General features: G+C 41.1%; 1 protein-coding gene across 1 annotated transcript in view; it reads right to left on the bottom strand.

Annotated features, from left to right (window-relative positions):
- LRRC7 (leucine rich repeat containing 7) overlaps window positions 1-22,836 on the bottom strand; it is a 436,741-nt gene that overhangs the window by 41,532 nt on the left and 372,373 nt on the right. Inside the window, exon 22 of the mRNA XM_061633412.1 lies at window positions 17,852-18,001. Coding sequence (XP_061489396.1) covers window positions 17,852-18,001 — 150 coding nt within the window. The remainder of the gene's footprint in view (window positions 1-17,851; window positions 18,002-22,836) is intronic.

Below are 22,836 nucleotides of genomic sequence, written 5' to 3'. Positions count from 1 at the left end.
ATAGGGAGGCCCGGAGAGCAATAACTAGAGCTAGGGCCTTCTCAGTGGTGGCCCCCGAATTATGGAATGCCCTCCCTGACGAGATACGCCTGGCGCCTTCCTTATTATCTTTTCGGCGCCAGGTAAAGACCTACCTCTTTGCCCAGGCATTTTAAATGTTAAATTTTAAATTTAATCTATTTTAATTTTAATTTTTTGTCTTAATTTTGTTTTTAAATATGTTTTCATATTGTATTGTACCCACACCTGTATTTTAATCTGTTTTTATCTTGTTGTACACTGCCCTGAGAGCTTGTCGCTAAAGGGCGGTCTAAAAGTGCAATAAATAATAAATAATAATAATAATAATAGATGTTAATTCCCTCTAGGCAGTGGTGTACTTCTACTGGCACCTTGAGTTCGGTGAAGATCCCTGGTGCTAATGAGAAATGGAAGATCAGGAGTTTGTACTGGTAGTGCAGACGTTTGTAGGTGAATCTGTGAGACTGCAATTGGTTCATGAAAGCACACAGCTGTTAAGTTGATTGAGGTGAGATAATCATCATTTTCAAAGGCTTCTTGATGGAGGATTCTAAACTTGCACATACTTTAAATCCAGGATCGATCTTCATTCCCCTCTCTTGTTTGGCATTATGAAAAATATTGATCAGACAACCAAGAAGTGCTCCTTGGAAGGGGCTGTTTTATGGCTGTGCAGGAGATGCTGGATAGCCGATTCTATGATGACTTGGTTGCTGGGAGACCTTCACACTGGGGAGGGGAGGAACCTGCTCCTTGGTCTGGCGTGTAGGTCCACAAAGAGGCCCTCCCTGGTGATTTTTAGGACCCAGACATCAAAAGTGAAGACTTCCCAAGTGGGAAGGAAGTGAGCCAGCCTGCCCCCCCAGCTACAACTGGGATCACCCCCCACCTTCTGGAAGATGAGGCTTGATGAAGAACCTGATTCTGGTCTATTGTGGCCTGACAGGTCAGGAGTCTCTGGAATAAAAAGGAAGTCTGCAGGAACAAAAGATGTAATAGTTACACTGGGGATTCTTTGGCTCCTCTCTCCTTTTAAGAAGTAGGCATCACTTTCGGTATTTCTTCTGATAAGGATCTCTTTTATATTGTCCTCTCCAAAGAAAAGAGACACTTTAAAGAGAGCTGATGCTAATCTGATCAAGAAGAAGCATCCATTTGATAATGTTGGAGACAGAGGACCCTTCTGCCCACTGAACTGGCTGTTCTTGCAGCAAATTGGAAAGAGTTTAGGGAGTTATCTGCTATGAAGGCCAATGTTTTGTAGAGGTGAGTAAGGCCTTTTTGTACTATCATCTAGTAAATCATCCAGCCAGAGCATAGATGCTATGGCAAAAATAGAGGAGGAGGCCCTAAAGGAAAGAGCTGAAGCCTCATTGGGCACCTTCTCTCTTTCAATGGAATCCCTAAGGGCTGCATCGTTTTTATTGAGGATCAGGAGCTGAGCAATGGGGGCTTTCACAAGGATCTTTAGTTTCTCCATAAATTCAGGAGATAAGCAATACTGCTTCTGTGACAGCTAGGTACTCTTTTCTCTGAAACAGGCAGCCCATTCTGCAAGGACTTATATGGTAAGGAGACTGTTTGGCATCTGGAAGCATAGGTATCTCCCTATAACCTCATTGGATATTTTGGGATGACAGATCCTGGAGTCCCAGGGAAGCAATACTTCTCGTTAATTAAAGTAGAAGGTCCTTGTTGCAGAACAATTTCTCCTCTGAGACACTGTCATCTCTTCATCCTCTTTCTGCTCTCCCAGATTCTTGTAATGGAAGAAGGTTCCCAGAAGATGAATTTTCCTAAGAGGGAGACATTTCTGGAATGAAGGGCTGCTGAGAGTATTTAGCCAGGACTAGAGGAGAAGAGGCTTGATCATATCCTTCAGAAGAAAAGTTTTTTTTAAAAAAATAGAGATGCAGGAGAAAAAGAATGAGTAGTCTAAAAGGAAAAATCTGAAGATAAGAAGCAGGACAAATTGGAAATAGATTAGATGAGGAAGAGCTCTGTTCCAGGTGAGGCAAAGGACTAAACTGGGGGGAGAGAGAGCAACAGGGAGGCAAAAGTCTACAAAAGCAGATCACATGGTTCCTTGTCTTTTCTGGGCAGAAGGAAGTCTTAATCCATTAGTGGATGGATATCTAGTTCGCCTTATGCACAGAAACAAGATTTTATTCTGGAATATATCAGACTGCTAAAGATGGCAATAATGGAGTGAGTCATAGACACTGATTATTTCTTTATATACACAGGGTATTAGCCTATTCCAGCAACACCCCAGGACCTTCAGTAAACTGAGAAGGAAATATGCTTGCATACATTGGAATGGATCTTGGAAATAAAATGAAAGGAAGATCACAAATGTTGCTAATTTTGAAATTATACACATCTCTGTTTTAATTGCCAGTGTAGCAGGCATTGTTATAGCTTTAAGGAACAAGAAAACATGATAGCTTGCAAGTTAGTAGAATACATTTATCAAATGTCAAAATGGTAAAGGTTGATTAGTAGTAAATATGGTATCCTGAATTATGAATTACATGCATATTTGTAGCTCAATACAAGGTTGGTTTGGAAAAATTTTACTTTTAAACATCCACTGATAGGTGGGGTCAAATGTACCTCACAGCGCTGAAATTTTTCATAAAACTATTTTGTCAGTCTTCTACAACTCCAGATGTTCCTCAGCCACAACAATAGATGAATTGCCATTCAGGCCTGCAAAGACTTAGTGAAAAACTGAAGTTTTTATTCTTACAGGTTTTGGAGTCAATTCTACCTTGCTGGAATATTTGAGAAAACTGAAAACTATGCATATAAGGTGCTAGGTGTTAAAGCAATCCTGTAAAACGCTGTTTACTATTTTAATTACTCTTTAGGTACAGATGTTTCAACTTGTGAGAGAGCAGCATAGAAGATATATACATACAAATTACTTACTTTCCTTAGTATCACTATATATGGTACTTGGGTCAGGAGAACACCAAAGGTTTACAAACATGAATTTTAAAAATATTTTTCTCAGTTGGAATCTTCCCTGTAGCCAAGCAAAACTACCCCCCATAGCTATTTACAGAGTTCATGTTGAACAATACTTGCTGATGCTGCTTTTGGGACATTTTGACTGCAATTGCATTATGTTCGCAAGCAGCCTGCACCCTCACCTCGGGAAGTGGTCAAACTTAATGGCAATTTTCAGTCAATGTTCCTAAGTTTACAGGAAGACCTTTGCAAAATGTGTTGTTTAATATTGCCTTAGGCATCTTTGTAATCAGACAGGCCCAACAGCTCAAAAACTAGGCCAGACAAGAGTCGAGAAGCTAATGACACATTTAAAATTCTGGATGGAATATAATAACTGATAGCTAGTGGCACACTGGAGAAAAATTTAAGAAAAAATTACACTGATTAGCACATGAGGTGGGGCAGAAATTTCCCCAGAGTTCCTTACCCACAAATCCTGAAGTGTCAGTACCAGCATCTTCAGTTTTCAAGATGTGATACTTATAAATTATATGCCAAAGAAAGGAAGGGCAGTGGTTCTCCTTTCTTTAGTGTATAATGATACAGTGAGCTCACACAACAAATCAAAGTCTGATGGCATTCTTTATTATAATAAAAACTGAGTGGTGTGGACATTTGGTACCAGATGGCTTCCATTGACTCTTCTAAATGCATGATCAAACAATAGCTAATGGCTTTTTTTCTTTTTCAATTGTAGTAGTTATTACCTGCTTAAATGTCTATATTACGTGGACACTCACAATGAACATCCCAAGAGATGTCTCTTCCTATTAGGTCTGGATTTGATAAAACCATTGTAAACCTCTAGAAATTAAAAGTCACAGCAACAATGTGCATCATGTAACTGCTTTATCATATACCGTATATTCCGGCGTATAAGACGACTGGGCGTATAAGACGACCCCCAACTTTTCCAGTTAAAATATAGAGTTTGGGATATACTCGCCGTATAAGACTACCCCTGCTTATGACATGCAGGTACTTAGCAGGAAAACTGTCACTTATAAACATAAGGCTGTTTGTCATCAAACATGTAAACATAAAACAGTGCAAGTGGATTAAACTTTTCCTAATTCACTCTAAAGCTGAAAGGAAGGAAATTCCCTAACGGCTCTCAGGGAGACCGCGGCTGCGGCTCCTTTCATTTTTTCCCCCAGTAAATTGCCTATGGCTTTCAGGGAGGCTGCGGCTGCAGTTCCTTTTGTTCTCTGGCGGCTGACGCAGCTCTAATCAGGAGCTTGCGATCACGGCTTCCTGGCCCGCTCCGCGGCATTTTTTCCTGACTTCTTTGGCTTACTTACATAAGAAGCCTGTGCATACGGCTTCCTTTGCCTCCTGAAGCTCAGTGACGTTACGGGAGACCGCGGCTGCGGTTCTCCCCCCTTCAGCAAGCCACCTAGAATTAACTGAGAGCTTGCGGCTGCTGCTCTCAGTATTGCTGCCACTTTACCTTTTTCACGGCAGCTCCAGAGCCTGCAGCTGCGGCTCTGTGTCAGAGCCCCTATCTGGGGGGGTTGCTCCGCCTCCCCCGGCTCGTCTGCGGCATCTTAAGCCTACCGCAACTGCCTTTAGAGCCCGCAGCTGCGGCTCATTCTTTCCCTCGTTTGCTGAGCCCAATCGTGCTCTCGCAGCCCAGCGGCCCCAGAGTTTTGGTTTGAGACTGTTTTGTGCTTGCTGGTGCGTTCCTATGACCGCCACTGCTTCTTTATCACCCCAAGCTTCTCTGATTGGCCAATTTTCCCGCCGTTTTTTGCGGCCGCCATTTCACCCGGCGTATAAGACGACCCCCAACTTTTGAGAAGATTTTCCTGGGTTAAAAAGTCGTCTTATACGCCGGAATATACGGTACTTGTCAAATGTTGCATATGCTGCTCATATAGCATGTGCCATGGTTGCAAGATTTGTGAGATTTGTTTGCTACAGTTAATTCTCAGCTCGATTACTGCACTGTTATCTTATGTAGTTATGTTATACGTATTTTAATAGCACAATAGGCTTAATATTTACAAAAACTGTGTAGTCAATTAGACTGTTTTTGTAAGTGAATACTTTACATTGTGGGATACTATTGATCCCGATTGTAACTATATTATTTTACTGGAAAAGAATTAAATGATTTTTTTTTTACTTGCAAATGGTGTCATACTTAATACCTTCCCCAGGCATTTTATTTTTATGGTACATGCAACCCTCAAACTAGATTGATATAGTACATTTTTTCCTATCAAAGAAGTGTTAATCGTGGAATCATTTAATTAGGACTAGAGGGACACTCTACATGTTGGAAAAAATGTCCTTCACCAAACCCTGCACCAAAAGTGCTTAGATAGCTGTACCATCAAAGAAAAAGTGGGAATTTTACTTACCGTGAATTGCTATTTGCAGACTGGAGTGGAGGACACTCTGACAGGGATGATCCTCTGGGAGTGACAGGCAGGGTCCGTCCCAGTCTTCTGCCTCCTCTCCAGGGGGAGGAGCCATCCCTCTCACCAGACCAGCTGGCAGAGCAAGATGACTTCTCAACCCCCACCAAATGACACACACAAAATACCCCAAACACACAGGAAACCCAGTAATACAAAACTGTAAATACAGAAACTCAGAGTCTGCCCATCCACAATCCACTTCAACTCAGAGATGACTATCCAACAAAGCACCCACCAAGCAGAGGAAATGAGATGTGGGCCGAGTGTCCTCCACTCCAGTCTGCAAATAGCAATTCACAGTAAGTAAAATGCTGCTTTTGCCAGACTGAAGGACACTCTGTTGATAGGGATGTAACAAAGCAGCCCATTCTAGGGCGGCTTCCTCTGCAATGTGCCTAAGTAAGAACAACCCCTTGCAATACCCTCCTTCTGAATACAGTGTCAGAAAAAGAAAACACATCCATATGATAGTGACTTAAAAGGATATGCACAGAGTCCCAGGTAGCTTCCTTATAAATGTCTACAATGGGAAACCCACCTCAGCATGCAGCCGAGGTAGCCGCTTTCCTCAGTGAGTGAGCCAGTACCTCTGCTGGAGGCTGCTTACCTAAGTTCTCATAGGCCATCCCAATAGCCTCTCTGAACCAACTAGCAATAAAAGAGGTGGGAACTTCATTGACGGCCCTGCAAAGAAACAAACAGGAATTCCAATCTTCAGATTTCCTGGGTTTTATTTAAGTAGAACCGAAGGACATGAAGGACATCCAGGGTAACACTACCTCCTAGAAAAGGTGGAGCACCAAGTTTATCTTTGGAATGAATGAAGGATCAGGTCTCAGCACCAACCAGACAGAGCACCCATTTCCAAAATGCATCTAGCCAAGATGATAGCCACCAGAAAAAAAACATCTTGAATGCTAGCAGTTTAAAGGAACAAGTTGCCATTGGTTCAAAAGGGCAGCCCCATAACAGCAAAAATGACCCAATTGAGGCTCTAGTTAGGAAACCTAGGGACCATCTGCAGCAACTTAAGACTTACTCCAATAATGAAGTACAGGGGGAGTGAAGAAAGCACCGGGCCCCCAAGACTGGCCAGAACACTGCTGAATGCTGCCGCCTGGTGTTTGATAGTGTTACAGCTCAAGCCTTTCTCCACTCCAGCCTGGAGAAATCCAAGCAGTTATTTAACCCAAGAGGTAGAGTTCACCACGACATGACGTGCCAGGATAGAAAAACATGACATATTAATGACTATACCCTATTTCTGAAGGCCCAGTAGGAGGAAAACAGGGTCTCAAGAACACCCCCAGAACATCCAGCTGAATCAGCCACGCCCCTTCAACCTTCAAGTTGTCAGCTGGAAGAGATCTGGCCAAGAGTGATGCCCTGGGTCCTGCCAAAACAGGTCCTTCCTCACTAGAATTCTCCTACACAAACAGGTTGAGCAGATCTGGAAACCACAGATGGTGAGGCCAATAGGATGCTATCAGGATCATTTCTGCCTTGAAGTGATGCCTCCTCTGCAATGTGTGTTGGACCGAGAAGAGAGGAAACACATGAAGGAGTTTCTTGGGCTAGGACACTTCCAGTGTGTCTACTCCCTATGTGCCATCATATGGGAACCTGGAGATGAACGCCACCATATGAACATTTTCTGCAGTGATGAACAGGACCCTCACCAGGTGGCTGAACTGATATACCACCTAGGCAAATACCTGAGGCGCAACTGTGACTGTGGAAGTCCTGCCGAGCCAATTACAGATTGCTTGGGAGTGAGGAAGCTCTTGTCCATGTTGACCACAAAACCCAGATCCTGCAGGCACCAAAGGGTCACCCGTGTATCCTGGAGACACCATTCCCAGGACAAAGCCTGGACCAGAATATCATCCAGACAGGGATGAAGAGAGATCCCTCTGGTGCACAGGTGGGCAGCCAACCTTTGTTGAGTCAGCTGAAGCCCAAGAGGGCCCTGATGCCACCATTTTCCTTGGGCACCAAGAAAAAGACTGAACAAACTTCACAACTCTCCTGCGAAGCAGGCATCGGTTTTATCATACAAATGGCTATGGTATAGTCAAAGGACTTCCTGTAGTTCTGGTGCTTGTTGGGTTTCTGAGATCTTGGATTTGGAACAAACCTGTTGTATGGAGTCCTAGAGAACCCCAGCTCCTAGCTGGCTGCAACAGCATCCAGCACTCACCTGCCCAAAATGATGCTGTGCCACCCATCCGTGCAGAAGCCAAGCACCCACAGAAAGCTGATCTAGACCCCTGGCAGCGTCTAGTGGAGGTGGGCTCCTTAGCACCTTTAGATAACCTAGAAGAGGAGGGGGAGAGACCAATGGCCTGCTTAGATACAGACTGTCTGCCACCTCCCCCAGTGGGCCTTGAAATGAGTATACTCTGTGGGCTTTGCAAAAGGAAGGCATTTTGCTGCCCCTTCCAGTCTTCTTTCTTGACTTTCCTGTCCTTTGTCTCAACCAAATGCTTTTCAAGTGAATCTCTGAAAAGCTGTGAGCCAGAGAATGGGAGGCCGACCAATTTCTGCTGAGAGGCCTGATCTACCTCCCATGGTTTGAGCCAAATGTTTCACCTAGCCACCATAGCAGCTGTCATCGACCTAGCGGAAAACTGAAAAAGTTCCAGTGAGGCATCCACTGACAACGCAAAAGCATGAGAGATCCTTTTCAAAGAATAGTTGAGGAATTTGCAAACATCCTCAATAGCTTCCAATTCCTCAACCCACATGAAAACAGACCTAGTGAAATTGAGGAGGCCGCCCCACAGCCCTAGAGGCCACAGTGTTCACCTCAAAGCTATGTAGAAGAGCCCCTTCAACGTGCTTATCACAAGGATCTCCTGGGTCCCTTCCCTTTCTGAGGGATGGTGGCGTTAGATGCCAAAATGGCCACAAGTTGATCCACTGAAGGAAATCCAAGGGGCTGCTTTACCTTATCAGGCAGGATGCAGGAGGGACTTAATACTGGGAACGATCTATCGTCCCCCTGATCAAAATGCTCAGGGAGACCTTGAGATGAGATATGAAATTGAGGAAGCATCCAAACTAGGAAATGTGGTAGTAATGGGTGACTTCAACTACCCGGACATAGACTGGCTGCATATGTGTTCCAGTCATGACAAAGAAGCAAAGTTTCTAGATATTCTAAATGACTATTCCCTAGATCAGTTGGTCATGGAACCGACCAGAGGGACGGCAACCCTGGACTTAATCCTCAGTGGGGACCGGGACCTGGTGCGAGATGTAAGTGTTGTTGAACCGATTGGGAGCAGTGACCACAGTGCTATTAAATTAAACATACATGTAACTGGCCAATTGCCAAGAAAATCCAACACGGTCACATTTGACTTCAAAAGAGGAAACTTCACAAAAATGAGGGGATTGGTAAAAAGAAAGCTGAAAAACAAAGTCCAGAGGGTCACATCACTCGAAAATGCTTGGAAGTTGTTTAAAAACACTATATTAGAAGCTCAACTGGAGTGCATACCGCAGATCAGAAAAGGTACCGCTAGGGCCAAGAAGATGCCAGCATGGTTAACGAGCAAAGTCAAGGAAGCTCTTAGAGGCAAAAAGTCTTCCTTCAGAAAATGGAAGTCTTGTCCGAATGAAGAAAATAAAAAAGAACACAAACTCTGGCAAAAGAAATGCAAGAAGACAATAAGGGATGCTAAAAAAGAATTTGAGGAGCACATTGCTAAGAACATAAAAACCAACAACAAAAAATTCTATAAATACATTCAAAGCAGGAGACCATCTAGGGAGACAATTGGACCCTTGGATGATAAGGGAGTCAAAGGTGTACTAAAGAACGATAAGGAGATTGCAGAGAAGCTAAATGAATTCTTTGCATCTGTCTTCCCAGTGGAAGATATAGGGCAGATCCCTGAACCTGAACTAACATTTGCAGGAAGGGATTCTGAGGAACTGAGACAAATAGTGGTAACGAGAGAGGAAGTTCTAAGCTTAATGGACAATATAAAAACTGACAAATCACCGGGCCCGGATGGCATCCACCCGAGAGTTCTCAAAGAACTCAAAGGTGAAATTGCTGATCTGCTAACTAAAATATGTAACTTGTCCCTTGGGTCCTCCTCCGTGCCTGAGGACTGGAAAGTGGCAAATGTAACGCCAATCTTCAAAAAGGGATCCAGAGGGGATCCCGGAAATTACAGGCCAGTTAGCTTAACTTCTGTCCCTGGAAAACTGGTAGAAAGTATTATTAAAGCTAGATTAACTAAGCACATAGAAGAACAAGCCTTGCTGAAGCAGAGCCAGCATGGCTTCTGCAAGGGAAAGTCCTGTCTCAGTAACCTATTAGAATTCTTTGAGAGTGTCAACAAGCATATAGATAGAGGTGATCCAGTGGACATAGTGTACTTAGACTTTCAAAAAGCGTTTGACAAGGTACCTCACCAAAGGCTTCTGAGGAAGCTTAGCAGTCATGGAATTAAGAGGAGAGGTCCTCTTGTGGATAAGGAATTGGTTAAGAAGCAGAAAGCAGAGAGTAGGAATAAACGGACAGTTCTCCCAATGGAGGGCTGTAGAAAGTGGAGTCCCTCAAGGATCGGTATTGGGACCTGTACTTTTCAACTTGTTCATTAATGACCTAGAATTAGGAGTGAGCAGTGAAGTGGCCAAGTTTGCTGACGACACTAAATTGTTCAGGGTTGTTAAAACAAAAAGGGATTGCGAAGAGCTCCAAAAAGACCTCTCCAAACTGAATGAATGGGCGGAAAAATGGCAAATGCAATTCAATATAAACAAGTGTAAAATTATGCATATTGGAGCAAAAAATCTTAATTTCACATATACGCTCATGGGGTCTGAACTGGCGGTGACCGACCAGGAGAGAGACCTCAGGGTTGTAGTGGACAGCACGATGAAAATGTCGACCCAGTGTGCGGCAGCTGTGAAAAAGGCAAATTCCATGCTAGCAATAATTAGGAAAGGTATTGAAAATAAAACAGCCGATATCATAATGCCGTTGTATAAATCTATGGTGCGGCCGCATTTGGAATACTGTGTACAGTTCTGGTCGCCTCATCTCCAAAAGGATATTATAGAGTTGGAAAAGGTTCAGAAGAGGGCAACCAGAATGATCAAGGGGATGGAGCGACTCCCTTACGAGGAAAGGTTGCAGCATTTGGGGCTTTTTAGTTTAGAGAAAAGGCGGGTCAGAGGAGACATGATAGAAGTGTATAAAATTATGCATGGCATTGAGAAAGTGGATAGAGAAAAGTTCTTCTCCCTCTCTCATAATACTAGAACTTGGGGACATTCAAAGAAGCTGAATGTTGGAAGATTCAGGACAGACAAAAGGAAGTACTTCTTTACTCAGCGCATAGTTAAACTATGGAATTTGCTCCCACAAGATGCAGTAATGGCCACCAGCTTGGATGGCTTTAAAAGAAGATTAGACAAATTCATGGAGGACAGGGCTATCAATGGCTACTAGCCATGATGGCTGTGCTCTGCCACCCTAGTCAGAGGCAGCATGCTTCTGAAAACCAGTTGCCGGAAGCCTCAGGAGGGGAGAGTGTTCTTGCACTCGGGTCCTGCTTGCGGGCTTCCCCCAGGCACCTGGTTGGCCACTGTGAGAACAGGATGCTGGACTAGATGGGCCACTGGCCTGATCCAGCAGGCTCTTCTTATGTTCTTATGTTCTTATGCAATGCCACCTGGTAGTTTGGGAACATTGTTAGACTTATTGGGAAGCACCCATTCCACATTCCAAATATCCTCAAATGACTGGTGAAAGGGCACCGTGGCCTGTTTAGTGGCAGCCTCAGGAAAGGTATTGCAAGCCTCAGAAACCGGAGGATTCCTGGCAGCCTCAGCCAAAGACACCTCCACGAAAAACTGCAACACTCTGTGTGCTCTCGCCAAAGAGGTAAGAGAACATCAGGAGGAACAAGTGTTCTTGCGGAGCAACCGCCTCAAGCTCTTCTGCAGAAAGGGCCCCTTCTCAATGATCACCTAAGGTAGACTGGAATGTGGCAGAATGGCTTCTTTGAGTCCCTGAGAGATACCAGTCCGCAACCATGAAAAAGACCTTGGAAACTCCCTAGTTGGTAGGAGCTTCCTGTGTTGGCCACCAATAACTGAGACCTCTGCCACATCTTGGACAGGTCTCGATAACGCAGAAGTCACTGAGACACACACTATGCCTCAACCCAGAGACCACAGACTCATGTGAGTCAGAAATCTTATTCCCTTGAGCAACCAGACCCAGGGGTTCCATTGCCCCATGCCCACACCAATGCCCAACAAAAAAAAAATTTTTTTTTAGTTGCCAAGGATGTTTGAATGACTTTAGAGTATTTTGGGGGTGCTAAATCCAAAAATGACATTAGTTTTGCCGAATTGGCTCTAGTTTTTGAGATAATGGATACCCCTCAAATGACGATTGTACCCCAATACGACCTGTAGCGCTGACATATGCAGCAGGGTTTGGTCTGTCTTTTTACTCTTGCACATTGTTTTGCAAGTTTATCCATTGCATATAATATCATACTGATACTTTTTTTTTTTTGGAGAGGAATATGAGTTCGTCACGAAGAGGCTGCTTAAACAATCCTAATGCATTCTGCTACATTTGTGGCGAATACACTCTGCAAAAACAAAGAAAAAACATCACTGACTGTAAAACAAGCAAATCTTGCTTATTTTGGAGTGAAGCTTGGAGATCAAGATAAGTCTTGGGCTCCCCATAAGGTTTGCAAAACCTGTGTAGAGTGCCTACGACAGTGGAAAAATGGAGAAAGGAAACGTTTAAACTTTGGTGTGCCTATGGTGTGGAGAGAGCTGCAAAATCATCACGATGATTGTTATTTTTGTGTTGTGAATGTGAAAGGCTTCAATCGCTACAAGAAACATAAGTGGGAGTATCCTGATTTGGACTCAGCAAGGTGACCTGTGCCACACAGCGAAGACGTTCCCATACCAGTGTTTACCTCACTGCCTGACCTTCCATTGTCAGATGTTTTTTTTTTTACAATAATTTTTATTCAAATTTTCATAAAACAAACAAAACAAAATCATAAAACATTCAAAGACAAAAAACAAAACAAAACAAAAATGATTAAACAAAAAAATAAAATGTTGACTTCCCATTTGTCGCAGATCAGTTATAGGTCTACAATATATAACAATCCTGTCTCTTAAATTATATTATAAAATCACTTTCCTCCAGTAGTTATCTTAATTAATCATCAAATCTCATAAACATTACTTTATTCTTTCCACAAAAAGTCAAAGAGAGGTTTCAATTCTTTAAGAAATATATCTTATCAATTTTTCTCCAAATAAACATGTCGATTAACCCATCACGTTAATAATAATAATAATCTTATTGTCATAACCATAGTCCAAATAAACATATCGATTAATCCATCTCATCAAAATCTGTTAGGTTCAATAATTTCAATAGCCATTATTCCATTATCCATATTAATTCCATCTTCCATCTTCAATAGTCCTGTTAAGTCCAGTAATTTCAGTATCCAATCTTCCATTATCAGTATTCCATAATAATCTTGCTGTCATAGCCATAGTCATATAATAAGAGTCTGATGGGAATTTCCTCTATCCCAAATATTTTCTTGCCATCGATTCTGAATAAGTTGCTGAAATATTGTTGTAAAGTCATATCTCTGTTCTTCTTTTTTACAAAATGCACTGGCTCATCTCTTGAGAGTTTTTCCATTGTAACATGGCTGCAGTTAATTCCATAGATTTTCTCTATATCAAGCTCCATCACGTCATTCCAGTCCAGAAAATTATCCAAGCCATTGATAACTTTATCTCTAATATCTTCATTAATTTCTTCAGAGATAACGTTAAATTCCAAACAGTAGATTTTATTTCTAATATCCATAAACTCCAGATCTTTTTCCAATTCCACATTTGTTCCAATCTCCAGGGCTTGTATCTTCCCTTTATTTTTTCTTTTCTCATCTCTGATCTCATTCTCCTCTCTCACAGGATCCCCTATTTCTTTAAGCTCCTGCGTCATTTTGCTCAGTTCAATTTTCAGCTCCTTACTGCCCTGTCGCAGGGTTTGTTTCGTTATCTCAATCTCATCCATTATTTTCTGAAACATAATTACTTCCAGATTCTCAGCCACTTTCTTGATTGCCATTTTTAAAACCACCAAAACAAAACAAAACAAAAATAAAGAAGAACCACTTCTTATTTCAGCAACAATTGGGTTAATATTCCAGGCTTGATGACATCACAGTATAAACAGAGCAGCCTGCCTTATCTCTCTATGTTCAAGAATACAAAACAAATTTAGTTGCCAGCATCAAAACAGTTAGTGGCGTCGTGAAGAAGCAGATTCGTCAAAATAAAATAGACCAAAAAGAGAATAGTCCCAGACAATATAATGTTCCAAAGTTCATATTTTTTATTTTTCTCCTCGGAATAGAAATCCCTCTTCTGTTTATATCTTTAGAATGCACTTCCAGGACAGCTTTTTGCAATAGAAGCAGAGATAAGCTGTTAATTTCGTGAATAACAGAGAAGAGTTATAGCTCACCCAGAAGTTCTTTAAAGCTGATTCATTTGACAAATCTCTTTTTGCTGCAACAATTTAAACCAAGTAAAAAAAAAAGATAGAAAGAAGGGTGCTTGCCTGTTAGTCCGTTTTCTCTTTGAAGAAAAGATAAACGTGTCGCATTAATCAGATAGAGCTTGTTCGGAAGTCCGTCCGGCATTGCTGCCTGGACCTTTTCTCATAAATTAATGAAATCCAGTCCTCCCAACAAAAACAGGCTTTTGAGGTTGATCTCTACGTTTCTCCCTGATGTTGAAGAAATGCTGGACGTGGAGTGTAGCACAGGTGGTAGCCCTGGAAGTGGATATGAAGAAAGCTTTTCAACACCTGAGCAGTTCTCCCAAAAAGAACTCAATGATCTGATACGAGACCTCTGTCTGTCAAAGCAAGCATCTGAACTTTTAGCATCCAGGCTAATGGAAAAGAACTGTCTACAGCAGGAAGCTAACATAACAGCTTATCGGACAAGAGAGGAGGGATTTCTTCCATACTTCAGCCAAGATGAAGAACTTGTATACTGCAATAACATTCCTGGACTTCTTCTCCAAATGGGACTACTGGAATATCAACCAGAAGATTGGCGGCTTTTTATAGACAGCTCCACCAGAAGCTTGAAATGTGTTTTATTGCACAATGGTGACTGCTATGCATCTCTTCCAATTGCTCACTCAACAAAACTTAAAGAAGAATATGAAAATATCAAAATGGTCTTGCAGAAGCTCTGCTATCATGAGCACCAGTGGTCTATTTGTGTTGATCTAAAGATGGTGAACTTCTTGCTTGGGCAGCAAAGCGGATACACGAAGTACCCTTGTTTCATCTGCTTGTGGGATAGTAGGGCAAAGCGAGATCATTGGAAAAAAGTGACATGGCCTTCAAGGGAACACATGACTGTAGGTGCAGCGAACATCATTAACAAGCCATTGGTTGACAGAGAAAAAATCATCTCCCACCACTCCATATCAAGCTTGGACTGATGAAGCAATTTGTTAAGGCCTTGGACAAAGATGGTGATTGCTTCAAATACATTTGTAGATCGTTCCTTGGACTATGGAAAAACTAAAAGCAGGAATCTTTGATGGTTCTAAAATTCATAAACTCATCAATGATTTAAATTTCACTAAATTTATGAATGATGTTGAAGCTTCTGCCTGGTGCAGTTATGTCTCAGTTGTCAAGAACTTCTTGGGTAACCACAAATTATGAAGAATTGGTGCAAAACATGCTTGCTAACTTTAAACATTTGGGTACTAATATGAGCATAAAGGTACACTATCTCCATAGCCACTTAGACAGATTTCTGGATAATCTTGGTGATTTTAGTGAGGAACAAGGGGAGAGGTTCCATCAGGGTATAAAGGTGATGGAGGAAAGGTATCAAGGCAGATGGGACAGACACATGATGGCAGACTACTGCTGGAGCCTCCAACGTGATTGTCCTGATGCCCCACATAAAAGAAAATCATACACACAGCGTTTTTCTATGCATTAATTGTGATTATCTGAATCAGCTTACTTTGTTTTAATGTTATTGTACTGAATACAACGCCATTAGGTATTTCATGTGTTTACTTTTGTATGATTTGAGACAGTTTCCATGTCATTTGTGGGTAGGCTATGCCTGACCATTAAATTTTTTGAATTTGTTGTTTTTCAATGGGGGCATCCATTATCTCAAAAATTAGAGCCAATCTAGCAAAACCGATGCCATATTCGGAATCAGCGACACAAAGGTACCCTAAAATCGATCAAACATCATTGGCAATAAAATTAGTGTTGACCAGTGTTATGTTCAAGAAGTGAAGCAAATATCAAGCAAATGCCTCCCCACCTCTACAGGAGAACAGAGGTGAAAGGAAGCAGGCAGCCACTCAGAAAGACTGAGTAAAGGTCCAGGATATGAGAAGGCTAGCAAACCCCAGAAAAGGGGTAACCTTGTGCAGAGCATGAAGAGAGGTACTCCTGCCTATTAACCTCATGACAAGAAGCAACCTCTAAAGCCAGCCCCTTCCCCAGTGACCATAGGCCAACTCATCTGTTAGCCTATTGGCGGGCACTGCCTGCTGCTGCCACACAATTCTAGACCACCCAGAGGATGAGAGGGTGGGGACAGAGACTACACACACACACAAAATCTACCCTCTGTGCAACTGCACTCCAGGCCTCCTCCTCCAAGAAGGCTGGAGCAAGCTGCAAGGCAGCAGTAAAGACCAAAACACCCCCACACGCTGCAACTGGAAAAAAGGGGGACATGTGGTAAAGCAGAGAGTGAATGGAAAAACACCTTTCAAAATGGCTCTCCCTTCAAAAAAACTATGAAGGCAGGAGAAGTGGGACAGAAACAAAATGGTGTTCCTGCTAAAAAAGCTCTTAGAAGCCAACCGTGATCTAAAATGGTGTTCCTGCCAAAATCAGTTATGCCCACAACATAGACAGCAAGAAAGGAGTGTAAGGACCATCTGCTAATCAACATAGCCTACCATTGCCCCTATATTCCAGGCCCAATAAAATAAAGTCCAAAAGAAGTCATCCACACCCACAAAGCCTGCACCCCTCCCTCCCCCAACCCCAGAACAGCAGGGGAATAGGAGAGAATGGAATCTAAACCAAAGCCCAAGGGGACATAGGAAGAAAGAAGGGAACGGGGAATGATCTCACACAGCACAACAAGCAGGAGAGGTCTTGCAGAGACAAAACAATATCCACACAGACAGGAAAGGGCTGTAGAGCAAGCCAAACCCATGTCCTGTTAGACACACACACAAGGTCAGTCTCGTGAGAGGGATGCCTCCTCCCCCTGGAGAGGAGGCAGAAGATTGGAAAGGACCCTGTCTGTCACTCCCAGAGGGAGGATCATCCCTGTCAACAGAGCGTCCTCTACTCCAGTCTGGCAAACAGTCTTGCACATTTCCGTGACTACTGTTTTCACTGTGTAATCCTTGCTAGAGGTTATGACTGAATTTATGAATGACTACTATGACATTACTTAATATTTAGTCTATGCTGCTGCAATTTAGACATACTATGTCATATTCTCCTCTCAATAATAGTGAGGAACATTTGGTCTTTTACATGTTAGGTTTCACACTCAGAGACAAAAGAACATTACTCATGTTTTCTATCATCTTACATATATCACCTGCACAATCAATAAACAGGCCTAATTGTAGTCATGAATTCTCTTTGATGAATTAGAGCTTCATCCAGAAACACTTTGCAAAATGTTACTGAGGTATGTTCCAACTGGATTACCTCAGAGGCTTAAAAAAACCAAACATACATATATTTACATACAACATTTATCTGCTTTTACAATGGTCTACATAAAGAAATGCACTATTAAAATAAAAGGTGTAAACAGGACACAATTTTCATTTGAACTATTTTGATTGTAAGCCAGTCTTTAAATAGGCCACTGAACTATAAGACCAGTAGGCCCTAAGATGTCATCCTAAACAACAATTTGTGGCGGATCTGTGCTGACATGAAACATCCATACGATTCTAACACCATCAACATAATCAACCATCTGCAACATGAAACATGACCCCTAGCTCCTCTGGTTCACATAAAACTGACCACATCAGTCTGTAACAGAAGAGCAGAAAGCAGCATGACTGTCACGTGGTGAGCCAATTACTTGAAGAAGCAAAGATATAAAATAGGCAAGTTGTGTTAACAACTTTGTTTGCTTGCTTGCTTATAGGACACAAGCATGAATAATATGCAAATGCTAAAAAGGAAGAGGAAGGAGAATATGAAAAAATATTACTGTGTGGTGTCTGATATATGCAGGCTATCTCATACTTACTTTCGGTAGAGGTAGCTCTTGATGCATTTGGTTTTCAAATTTAGATTTAGTCTGCAAGTTTAATGTCATGCTTCTGCCCGCATGCATTGCTGACAAACCTCCAGAGCGCAGCATGCCAAGGTTAACAGTGTTGTGTTTATAAGCAGCAGTCTGAGTAGAGGAAATAACAACCACGTGACAGGATATGAACACGCATGCTCATTAAGAGAAAAAACTGCACATATATGACTAACTTCACATGGTATCATTTTAAGCAAACAAACAATACCAAGAAATAAGTAGCTTCTTATGCATGCACTGGGTCAGACAGAAGCACATAGAGTGCTAGTTGTACACAAAATGGTTACCATAAAAAGACACTGACATAAAAAATCAAACAAGGGTTTTTTCTTATTGATGGTCTCTAAACTGTTTTTAGAATAAAGCTATAGTTATTTTATGCAATAGTGGGCATTTCCTGAGATGTTCTACAAACTTACAATAAGATATGTATTTCTTTTCTGTAAGTAATAAATTGGGTGCAAGAGGGTTCTGCTCTACATAAATGCAAGACATTTATGGAGAGAAAATTTTAAACAATAAAAGAAAATTGTAAATAGAGTTTGTGGACTAGCTAAATCACACATGAATATAATGTGACTTGATATTCAAATCTTTCATATCTATTATATTAGTTGCTGAATGATAGAAACATCTGGGTCACTCTGGTTTAGTTTCACACAGAACAACATTAAAATTAAGTTCATTAAAATCTTCCAACTGCCATCAAGAGCTGTCCTGTACAATTGATTTTGCACAACATATTGCAGTGGTCATACACCTGTTTTGAATCTACACTGTCAAAGAACTATGTACTATATACACAGAGCAATTTTAAAAAAATCACAATCACTCATTTAATCAGGCAGCAAATAATGTTCATGAGTAAATTATTCTGGATTATATATCAAATTTTAAATTAATATAAAAAGTAAAGCACAGTATTTAACTGAGCATATTTGTGGAAGCACAGAGCTGTTTCTGAAACAACAGTGCTTCATTTGTCCATGCAAATGAAGTAGTACATGCATCTCTAAAGAGTTAGTCTTAAATCAATCATAATTACAATAAATGGAATAAATTTGACCCTTACGAATATTTAGTTATTTACAGATTACACCATCCTATTAAAATAGGCTTCAATAAACTATCATATTACTTGTATAACTTTAAAAATACATCTGTATATTGATAAACATAATAGATGCTTGCATCCAATAAATTTAATCCTTGTTTAGAGAGTTACTGCAAATAGTTTATTTACACCAGACAAGAGGACAATGGTTAAGTCTAATGCTTATACTTTGCACTAACAAAGATGAGTTAATACCAATATATCATTTGAAAGAGTAATATCCTTAATATATATAAAATATAACATTGGTTCCATATTTTTACAGGCACTAAGCATGTTTCTTTCTCCAAAATTACATGTGCATAAAAAAGATCAAAGAGAATAACTGGTTCAAAATTAAATAGCACTTAAGTTTACACTGGTGCGTTTCAAGTATTCCATGATAATCAGGGTATATATATATATATATATATGCATTGACTAAAAGGGAGAACTTTTGGATATACTCTCTGGACACACTGGCACCACATGGCCTGAACCTGGAGGACAGCACCACCACTACTTAGCTTCTGCAAATGAAGCCCCTCTGAGCATTCCATCCTCAAAGCTCTGTAAGTGCCACCTTGGTAGCAGCATTTGTATGTTAGCAGCTGATGAAGGCGGAAGCTGAAATGTTTTGTTAATACAATAAAAACCTCTGTTTGGTTAATCACAATTACGTTCATATATATTTTTAGGTGATTAACAGAATCCTTACAGGGATCCAGAGCAAGCTTGAGTGAAGTACTCCAAACATTTGCAGTAGTGCTAAAATTAGAAAATTATTATAATTATATTATTCCCTCTAATACAAAATTACATGGTTATGTTTGGTTGAACTTAGCCTGAACATGAAACAAGGTAACCCAAAAATAAGATAGTGACTTTTGACAACTTGGGGTATTCCCTAGGATAATTTCTAAATTAAAATTAATTTCTGAATTAAAAGAAAAAAGGCACACATAAACAAAACCAAGATGGCCCAACAGGGCTGGCCCTACTATTAGGCAGAGTGAGGAGGTTGCTTCAGGCAGCTGGTCTGGATATCATGAAAGGGCAGCAGATTGTTATTTAATTCATTGATTGTATTTTTTACTGCCAGGAAGGGAGGAGAGATGCTTGTGATTTTTCTGCCTCAGGTGCCAAAATAACTTTGCCAGGTCTTGGGTACTATGTACTTGGAAGAGAATGTGTATAAGATGGCATCATTTGCTGCTCTGCCTCAAACAGCAAAATATCTTAGGACAATCCTGCTTCCAGGGCACCTTTTTCCTTTTCCAAATCCCATTTGCCCACTATTGTACACAGCATTAAAGAATTCATGTTCTGGGTTAGCAAACAGCCCCAAAACCTGAGCCTTTCAGCACTATATGGCACAAGAGAATATTTCAGCATGGGTGGGAAAGAAATAAGGCATCCCTTTTCCATTCACCCCTCTCATTCCCTTCCCCCTGTGAACTCCAAACAACACTACAAAATTCCTGTTTCAGGCTGGTCAGAGCCTGAACAGGAACATCTCTTGGGAGATGACAATACATTGCAACGTTTTTTGTTTTACCTGAAGGTTTACTATCATATTTTTCTTAGTAACCCATGTACTTGAAAGCCAGTTTAAAATTTTAATACACATGGTTTTCTATGATGTCTGATTCCTAACAGGGAACCAATTAAAAAAATATTTGTAAACATTTGTAACTGAATGCTTAACTACACTATGCTACACTAGAATAATGATAATTTGGTTTATACTTATTGTAGTGTATCTACAAACATTCAGTCAGTCAGTCAGTCATTCAAATAACTTTGTTTTAAAATCAATATTGAGACCATTGCAGCAACTCTGCATTCTCAGCCAGTGTGGTCTTAACAGTGGGCCTTGAGACACTTTCAGGTGGGCCTCAGTACCACAGCTTGACCAGTGCCTCCTCACTTGCCTGCCCCATCCATTAGCTATGCCATAGTGTTTTGATTGGGCCAGTGCCAGCTTCAGCAACTCCTTTGCATGGTAAATAAAGGTGGCTGGGAGTCAGAGACATTTGGGGAGGATGGGGAAAGGGCCAGAGGAGGTGTTGAAGGAAATCAGAAAGTGAGATAGAAGTTTAATATTTATTATAATTATTACCAATAAAAAACTGGGAATACAAAGGAAAGGGATAAGAGAGGAAAGGGATAAGAGAGAAAGAGGTGAATGTAAAAGGACCAGGGAGGAGAGTTGAATGAAACTGACAGGTTTTCGAGAGGCCAAATAAGGTACAAGTTGAGTGTGAAAGGAGAATGGGAGAAGAAATTACAAGAGATGTATAAAAATACTTCGAGAGGCATTTGGAAGTGGGAAGAGAAGAATATAAAAGAAAAATCCTTCTTCACTTACAGCCAAACGCAGAGCCTCTGGATTAACAAATTCTGCCTAAAATGGAAAGGATACATTCAGAGCAAATGTCTGTACTTAGCTGGAGGAAAGCTGAGGTATGGAAGTCGGGAAAATGCTATGGCAAATAATATAGCAATTTCCAAAAATGGATTAGATAGCAATAGAAAGTGAAGTCAGCCAACTGATTATGCCAAACTGTGCTTTCATTGGCCACCATTTTGTGACTGGTGGGCCTCAGTAATTTTCAACCCTCTTAAGAAGGCCAGTGAGGGGGGTTTGAGAACCCCTGGACTAAGCAGCAGAAGTATTTTTTCCCAAGTAGTTTGGTGTCATATACTGTGTCAAGTTGCCGCCCTGGGCTCCTGTGGAGAGGAAGGGCGGGATACATAAATAAATAAAGCAAGTAAGTAAGTAAGTATGAGGCAGGTAAAGATCTGGCTCAGTTGAAAGGGAGTTTGCAGGCACTGCCAATTAGTTGACTGGTGGCTTCTGCAAAGCACAGGGCTTCACAAGACATAATGATCAGCTGATTGCAGGGTCTTGCAAAGCCCCTTGCAAAGAGCTCCACAAGACTGTCAGGTCTTACAGATTGCTTTGCAAGGGGCTTCACAAGACTTGACAACTAGCTGATAGTTGGCACTTTGTAGGCTGTGCCTTTGTCCACACCGTTTGATTTGAAATCATGCAGACAAAGAAGGGTCACCTGACATTATTGTGACAGCAAATGGTTGACCAGTGGGCAGCCTTGCCTACCTGTCAAACTTGGCCTGCAGGGGTGGGGGAGATAACGACCTAGCCTGCTAGCCTATCCCTCTTTTAAATAAATAAAAACAAATAAATGGTATTAGTGGACAGACAATTTAATTCTCAGTGAGTCACAACCAAGTTGTGAACAACCTTCACTAAAAAATATAGTGATATGATATCAAAAGATATGAAACTGTCTACAATTTTACTCTATTATGGATATTTCTCAAATACAATCATTTGTTGCAGTCACTGAGTGATAAACAGCTACATATATTGTGAGTATAAGGAAGAGTAATTCTGTTATAGGGAATTCCAGAATGAGATCTATAGGTGTCTCATTTTCCAGGATGATTTCAACATTTTTGACAACACCTTTGCCTATTTTAATTTTCACTTATTTTAGGAAAGCATTTGGCAATCTATTTATAACTGTAGGGCTTAATTTGGCCTTCATAGTGCAACTTATTTGCAGGCAGCAATATAGTTGGAGGAAGACAAAAAGGTCTCAGAGGCTAACGGAATCTGAATAAGAGCCATAACAACATTCAACAAGCCCAAGATAATGCAAGCCAAAAAATCGCCAACATAATGTCAGGGTGAAGAATATGTAGTTCTGTGATTCCTTTTTTATTATTTTTTTCCTTTTACACAACACAGCAATAAGGTTGCAATTTGAGATGAAAGAAAGGAATCCATAATCCTTTCCCCCAC

The sequence above is a fragment of the Rhineura floridana genome, chromosome 6 (genome assembly GCF_030035675.1).
Source record: "Rhineura floridana isolate rRhiFlo1 chromosome 6, rRhiFlo1.hap2, whole genome shotgun sequence".
Classification (NCBI taxonomy): domain Eukaryota; kingdom Metazoa; phylum Chordata; class Lepidosauria; order Squamata; family Rhineuridae; genus Rhineura; species Rhineura floridana.
This window is presented reverse-complemented; position numbering and strand designations above follow the sequence as displayed.